General features: G+C 43.9%; 2 protein-coding genes across 5 annotated transcripts in view; one reads left to right on the forward strand and one right to left on the reverse strand.

Annotated features, from left to right (window-relative positions):
- On the forward strand, positions 1 to 1,916 carry POP5 (POP5 homolog, ribonuclease P/MRP subunit; the record flags this gene model as incomplete). Its single annotated transcript, XM_035898354.1, has 4 exons — positions 1 to 154; positions 265 to 414; positions 1,153 to 1,236; positions 1,413 to 1,916. Coding segments are annotated over 4 exons (492 nt in total), but the record flags the coding sequence as incomplete, so codon positions are not given.
- Positions 1,917 to 3,162: 1,246 nt separating this feature from the next.
- RNF10 (ring finger protein 10) overlaps positions 3,163 to 7,623 on the reverse strand; it is a 21,796-nt gene continuing 17,335 nt past the window's right edge. For 3 of the 4 annotated variants that reach the window (XM_035898315.1, XM_035898317.1, XM_035898316.1), the window contains exons 12-17: positions 7,383 to 7,484; positions 6,742 to 6,876; positions 5,901 to 5,998; positions 5,634 to 5,694; positions 5,318 to 5,494; positions 3,163 to 4,423 (exon numbers count right to left, since the gene is read on the reverse strand). In XM_035898315.1, the coding sequence (XP_035754208.1) occupies positions 4,347 to 4,423; positions 5,318 to 5,494; positions 5,634 to 5,694; positions 5,901 to 5,998; positions 6,742 to 6,876; positions 7,383 to 7,484 (650 nt within the window). In that variant the 3' untranslated portion in view covers positions 3,163 to 4,346. The remainder of the gene's footprint in view (positions 4,424 to 5,317; positions 5,495 to 5,633; positions 5,695 to 5,900; positions 5,999 to 6,741; positions 6,877 to 7,382; positions 7,485 to 7,623) is intronic. The other variant, XM_009642830.2, reaches the window with a different exon arrangement.

A 7,623-nucleotide genomic window follows, 5' to 3' on the forward strand; every position in this document is an offset into this window, starting at 1 on the left:
CTCTCCCGCAGGTACGTGCTGTGCGAGGTGGTCTCAGAGGACCCGCGGTGCCGGCAGTGCATCGAGGACCGCGCCGTGAGCCTCGCCGTTAGGGACGCCATCGGGCGGGTGCACGGGGACTACGGCCTGGCCTGCTGCTCCATCTCCTTCACAGGTGCCGACGGGACGCGCTGCCCCCGCCTCCCCGCGCCCCTCGGGGGAGCTCCTCTGGGAAGGGCCGGGGCGCGGGGGCGCGGGCTCACCGGTGCCTCTGTGCCCCCGCAGTGAAGTACCTGAACGCCTACACCGGGACGGTGCTCCTGCGGTGCCGCAAGGACTCCTACAGGCTGCTCTGCTCCGCGCTCCCCTTCGTCAGGCAGCTGGAGAGCCGGAACCAGCGGTACCACTGCTCCCTCAACACCCTGCACGTCGGAGGTCAGCCGCTGCCCGAGCTGCCCCGGTGTCCCTGGGGGGAGGCCACGGGGCTTAATCGCACCAGTCCTGCCAATATGGAAGAACCCCATCTTGCTGCTGTGGGTGCGACAGACCCGTCGTATGCTTTGCTAACTTTACAGTGAGACACTGGAATGGGTTGCCCAAGGAAGTAGTGGAGGCCCCATCCCTGGAAACATTCAAGACCAGGTTGGACGGGGCTCTGAGCAACCTGATCTAGTTAGTGGTGTCCCAGCTCACTGCAGGGGGTTGGACTAGATGACCTCTAGGGGTCCCTTCCAACCCAAAACATTCTATGATTCTAACTTAGCAGCTTATAGCAGATCTAAATAAGAAACAGGCACCAGGAATTCTTTGTTGAGACCCTCAATAATTCTGCTTGAATCTGAATTACATTTTAACACAAAACCAGAGCAGCAAATACCATATTACAATATTTTCTTTTTCAAAAGATCGTCTTTTCAAAGTATAGTACCATCCCTGTCCTGAAAATTAACCACCCGGGGCAAAGAACAGGCACTACATGTTAGAAATTATTAGTCCACACTTAACCTCAGCAGTGGGGAAATGAAGTCTACAGCCACTTCTTAGCACTTGCGTCAATAAAGTTGTTGCCCAGGGCATTTGTCGCTCAATACAATGATCTTCAGAAAATACACTAGCAGCTCTGAAACACTTGGTTTTGTAGATTGATACATATTGTTCTTGTGACTCCTACAGGTACTATAAGGACATGTCAGAAATTTCTAATTCAATATAACAGAAGACAGCTGCTGAGGTTGTTGCAAAACTGTACAAATGAAGGTGAGTTTCTCCAGCCACTTTCCTAAAATGTGGCCCCAGTTCCTGGGAGTTTTGTAGGACATGCTGGGCTACTTCTGAATTCTTGACCTGAGGAACGTTCTTTTCTTTAGCAGCTGAGGATATTCCAGCCTATGTGAAGAGATCAAGTAATGACTGTGTTGCTCTCTTTATTGCAGAGGAAAGACTGTGTATACAGAAATCATTGCTGAGCTGTTCCCTTGCAGAAGAGCAGTCTCAAAGTGGAGACGAGGAAGATGATGATGGCACAGAGACAGACTGAACATTACTAGTTACTGTTCACCTCTACTTTGTACTTGTGTAATCAAGATGGTACCAGTTACCATCAGTGTTAAAGCAGGGGACAGAAAAAGCATCTGTTCATATTTAGACTTCATTCCCCCATTCTGAGTGTTCTTAAATAAATTTTTTTTTAAAAAGAAGTAGGTTACTTGGCTGTTTCACTCCAGGAGTCAAAACCACCTGCACTCTTAAGGAGTGTGGGAGCTCAATGTGATCTTCGTGCTGAGGTAGAAATGAGCTTTAGGCAGTTGGCATGGACAAGGAATGTAGTTAATTCTCCTCCAAGTACAGAAAAGGTATTAACATAGTACTGTTTTTTACCTTATCTTCAAGTGCACCTGTTATCCATAGGGCTATCCACTGTTCCAAGTCACAAGAGCACCAGTCGTGTACACAGGAGCAGAGATTACGGGGAATGCAAGGTAGAGCTGTAAGGCTCAACTCCGTATGACCCATTATAAAACTCATAGGTACAAGTACTGCTTAGATATTTATTAAGTTTACACCAATCAGTTAGAGGAAAGTAGCATTGCTGGTATTATCTCTTGAATCCATAAGAAAACAAGATACAACTTGAAGATGCTGTCCTGCGGAGACTGCCCCTGCTGATGGGACAGTCTTCCTCACCCGCATCACTTCCCTTACTTGTTCTAGTGCCTGTGAGATGTGGAGGTGAGTTACACCAGCTCCAGCTATTCTGTCTCTTCCCAATGCAAAGAAAAAGTCAACTATAAATGTGTAGAGATAATAGAACACAACAGATACTGGTTAGACATTAAGTAGTTACTCCTGTTCCATGGCTTAAAATGACTGTTACAAACAGGAAACAATAGTACTGTGAACAGAGTTAACTCCATACTGGAATCTCTCTTAGTTGCTTTCTCGACTCTTGCCAACAATTTCCCAAGGTCAATGTGAAGCATTAACAGCAAGATGTGTTACCACTTTCAGCCATCTCGTTTTAATTTCTTTGCACTCTCTTTGCCAAGCTGTACTGTCTTTCCATTAAGTGTAGTTAATTGTGACCAAGCGTGAAGTCAAGCTGCTTTCACAGAATGTTCTGCAAGTGTTTCCTCTATCCTCCTGTAGTAGTTGAAGTATTCTTTATGTCCCCCTCTTCCCCTTCTTGCTGGTTTACAGCCTCATACAGAGTTTTGTGAGGTACCCTCTTTGGTACTAGCTTCCCATGCGCACATGCTTAAGTGCCTTGAGGAAGCACTTGTATAATTACGGAGCCCCTTGCTTCAAAATCAAGCATCAATGTACTGACGAACTTTTAAAATAGGGGCACAACTCATGACTTTACTGGTGCTGTTAGAAAACCCGACTTGAGGCGTCTCAAACACACACTTCCATGCTCAGTTCAGTCATGGTGTCAGAGGGAGAGAGCCCATCAACTTTTTAAAGCCTGTGCAAATGCAGGCAGACCACTGGTGCAAGTGGGGCTGATGATAATGGAAGACACCTCTCAGTCTTGCACTGTCAGTGAGGTGGTACTTCATACCAGCTCCCTGGCATGAAATCTGGCAGTAGGGAGGCAAGACCTGCATCCGTGCAGCTAAGCGGTGTTGTGCTCCACGCTGATATGATGGTTCGCTTAGCTCAGGAAGCATGCAGTACTGTAAGTGTGTGTGCGTATGATTTATTGCAACTGTTGGCCTTGACTGGTACATTACACCTATAGTTCATTTTATTCAACAAAATCCACACCACTTAACTCATTAGCTCAAATCAAACCACAAGCAGTGCAGAATGTGACCACCCAAAGAAAGAGCGGGGAGGGGTCCAGAAGAGGCACGTTTATAGCTCCAGGTGCTTAGTGCAGATCAACTTACGTCCCAGAACCAAGCAGATACAGGCCCTTATCGCAGTACAAGAGACCCCGGTTTCTTGCTGGGGGATAAAAGTTATCTAGAGACTCCAGCTATCAGTTGTTCTTCCAATTCAAGAGCAGCCACTGTCAAAATATTCAGGTAGTAACCAAGAGCCCTAGGGTGGAGTGTTTATTCTAGATGATCAGGTTACACAGAATGTGTAGACCATGGTTGGGAAAAAAAAAAAAAACACAAACCAAAATTAGCAGCCTCACTCACCCACATTAAAACAGAGTTGAACAACTGAGAGAAGCCAGGAGGTTCCTTCTACCACTAGTGCCAGTACGCATTTTGAAATACACAAATTCAGCAAGAGTCACTTCAAAACCAAGTAGCCAAGTTCTGCTTTACACTCACCTCAGCTTTAAATCTTTCCAAGCCAGGAGAACAGGAGGAATTCTTGCTCTTTAGAAAAAGAACAGATATAGCAGCTAACACTCTAAAGCCAGGAAGCTCTTTTGCCCATCTCCAGTCCAGCGGAAACCAGTTTCTCAAGAGAGCAGTTCAACAGCTTTACTGAAACAGCACTACTGTCAGTCAGATGGACTTCTGCCTGTGAATACTTCTAGAGAAATAAAGGCTCTCTGCCTCTTCACTTAGGTAATATTGCAGTATTCTGGCAGTGCCACTCAGCAGTAAAGACTTTCATACTGCTTATTTAGGCCAAAAGAACAGACTTTGCACAGACTAGAAGCCTTGGCTGATTTGTCTCTGGGTTGTTTCTTTCAAAACTTTGTTTCAGTATAAACTGATTAAGCAGTTGGAATCAGAAGATCTTATTTCAACATGTAACTGTCATGGTTTCCTCCTGAACCCCCTAGAAGCCCTGGAAACACAAGTTTAGTCTGTTCAAATTTAAATACTTAAAACTATAGCAGCAAAACAAAGCAAAATGAAAAGAAAACCAGGAGAGGGAACTTCTCTTGAATAGCAGAATCACTTTGTGTGAACAACAGAGGTGCTGAACAATAGCTTCTGCTTCTGTTTCTTTCTTTTCTTGCCTCCCTTTTCCTCTGTGAAGAATTAAAATGATACTGTCATTCTTCTCATGGAACAGGAACATCACACAGAAATAATAAATGGTCTTCCCTAGCCTAAATGACTTCTACAGGTCCATGACATTTCCTATCAACTCACTGAGTACCAGGTAACAAAATTTTAACAAAAAAATTACTGCAGACAAACTAAGAGAGACTCCATCACACCTAAACCACACCTATAAACATGCCTAACTGATTCTAAAGTTGCAACAGCAGATCCTAGGACTGCAAGCATGCATCAGTTTGTCTGTCAGACAAATATCGTTCTCATCCATGTCCAAACCCCACTACAACTGGAGCTGATACTCAATTTCACCGAAACTCCCAGGCCCTCCCTCACTCAGAGCAGCCTCCAAACAGAAGCCAAAGCTAAACATCAGAACTGAGCATTATAAATTAGTTTTATCAGCCAGCACCAGGCTCGGAGGTTTAAGTTCATCTCACTTTGCTTCAGACTCCTAAGTTTGAAATTTCAGCTCGCAGTTACCTTGACATTTTGGTCAAGCTTAGTGGCAGTTCAGCAGCTCAGGTATTTTTAGTTTAAAAGTGCATAACCTGAACTTCCTTGAGGTAAAGCTTAAATTAAGTTCCAGCAGAGACATGGCAAACACGATTGTCAAAAGCCATCTTTGTCCTGACAGGATTCTTTGCTAGCTGGAGATCACCTCACCTCCCACTATGAGAGCTACTTTAAGCAGAAGCCCTAGTCAAGCTGTTCAGAAACCACAACTTGACAATTTTCAGAACTGTTCTGTGGCCAATTTTTGGTCCCCAAAATTGCCACACTCACTTCTCCCAGAGGAAGAAGGGGAAACACTCAATTTTTTCACTTCAGAATTTTTTCATGCCCTCCCCCCCGCCTTTTACCTGATAAATGATCAGCTGTGGACGGTTTGTCCAGTTTCAGGAGGGCTGCCTCAATAGCTTGACTGAAGGAATTCTGGAAGCTGGGCACAGGTATGCGGTCAGAGCTGTCACTTTCTCCATCACTATCCACTGGCACAGGGAGTGCCAGAGTGTTCTCATCTGAAAGAAGGAAAGGGCCTTGGGAGGGAGAAGGCTCTATAAACTTCTGCAGTGCAAATGCCTCTCCACACTCCAGATGTTTCTTGTGAAGTTACAAGATTTCTTGGATTTAGATGCATGGCAAAGAACCTGAAGTAGTAATACCAAATTTTCTTACCTCTTGTCTTTGGAGCTGTTTTGGGCCATGTTTCTGGTTTTGCCTTTCCAACTCTCAACATCTATGAAAAAAGTTGTGAGATACGATAAAATCCCATGAACTAGAACAATCCTACATATCCCCTACATTGCAAGAAAACCTAGGAACCCCTTCAAGCACTCAAACCCTATGTTGTCTCCATAAGATTTACCCCACATTGGTTTTGTGGCTAATCCCCACCTGAGACACAGGCAATTCTGACAAGATTTACTCTGCTACATGGCCTACCTGGGCAAAGGAAGGGAAGGGAGACTCCTCTTCTAAACTCCCACAGAGCAATGGGCTAACCTGGCTGGCAGCAGGTGACAGCGGAGTTGGAATAGACTCTACAGAGAAAGCAGCAGATAATTAAAGCCAGTTGCATGTGCCAAAGGCACTCATTATCCTGCTTATCAGGATGAAACAAATAAAGTTTTATTATCTTGTGTAATTAACCATTTTTATCTCATCAGTTCCATCCATTAGTCACACGGTGGGACCTTTCAAATTTCCTCAATCTTTTTATTTAAGGGAGATTTAAGTTTGGGGTTTTTTTTGTTTGAGGTTTTTGTTTGCTTATTTTGGGGTGTTATGGGGGGGGAGGTTTGAGAAAAACATTTAAGAATAGTTTCTATTTAATATTTTTTATGAACTGCAAGATAAAACATCTGGTAAAGCATCACTGGACATCAACCTAACTGAGTGCTCACCAACTATGTTTTATTTTAGTATAACGTAGTGGGGAAGATGGAGAGGGTAGAAAGAAAAAATGCCAGTAGTGTTTTCCTGGCATCACACTTTTTTTTCCCCTTTTGGGGGATCTTTTTTCCTTTCTTCTGCCTCAGCAAAGATTTAAAAGATGGGGTAACTACAGTGCAGATCTCATACTATCAATAGAGGTAGTAAAAGGACCAGACAAAGGACCAGAGTATTTCTTAGCCATGTCAGCCTTTTGTGTATGATCTCATAGGCAATCCAGGAAAGAAGCAGTCTTTGATCAGTATTTAGAAAGTTTAGTGTGATGACCTCAGCAGTAGATCCCAAAAGAACAATCAAGAGCTAGATGTGATGTGTTTTTCCAGATGCTCACCTGTCTGGAACACAGGGCTTCTGCCAAGAGGAGACAGACAGAAGCTCTGATGATCAATGCTGGTAGTTTCTCCAGGGCAAGAGGTAAAAGCAGGGAACTGCTGCAGATTCTCTAAAGCAATATGGACCTCTGGATCTAGAAAGAGGTTTTAAATTAAAGCACTACACAATGTGGGGAAGGACTGTCAATATGCAAGTTGGTTTAGGAAGCCTAGGAGGCGACAGCTCAATTTTCTTTCCACCCCCTATTTTAGAGACCGGTACAAACCCTGCTGCTGGATGGAAGCAGTTCCTAGGCATTTTTTTTCCTTCTTCACTTTTCACACTCTCTCGTGACTACTATAGAAACACAAATTGAGAATCCTAAGAGCTATATACACCGCAGAGATAGCTGTGCCCTCGAATGCCCTCTGCCTCTCCCATAAATTTGCACGTATGCAGCAATTACATAACATCATTTAACATCCTGACTAAAACAGCTTATATTTTGCATTCTATGTCTACTGACTTTGGTTCTAATACCTTGTCATCTTTTTCTAAGCATACACTACAAACTAAAGGCCTTAAGAGTTCATCCTATAGCTCAAGAGATCAGCTCAAAGATGACTGGAAATCCACCAGTTATGCTCAATCATGACTTACATTTGCCCTGTTTCTTGTTTTCTTCTATCTCAATTCTGCGTTCACGTCGTCGTTCATCACGAGCTTTCTTCTGCCGTAGACGTTTCCTCTTTTCAAGGTCATCTAGGAGCAATGCACAGCATTGGATATCAAAAAAAACCCCATACCAATACTTTGGCAATGTTTTCTCCAACTTTGCGAACAATGTATTCAGTTATAACAAGTTAGTAACAAAATATGCTTACAAACAACATACGCTCTT

This window comes from Egretta garzetta, unplaced genomic scaffold (genome assembly GCF_000687185.1).
Source record: "Egretta garzetta isolate BGI_Z169 unplaced genomic scaffold, ASM68718v1 scaffold7, whole genome shotgun sequence".
In the NCBI taxonomy this organism is placed as follows: Eukaryota; Metazoa; Chordata; class Aves; order Pelecaniformes; family Ardeidae; genus Egretta; species Egretta garzetta.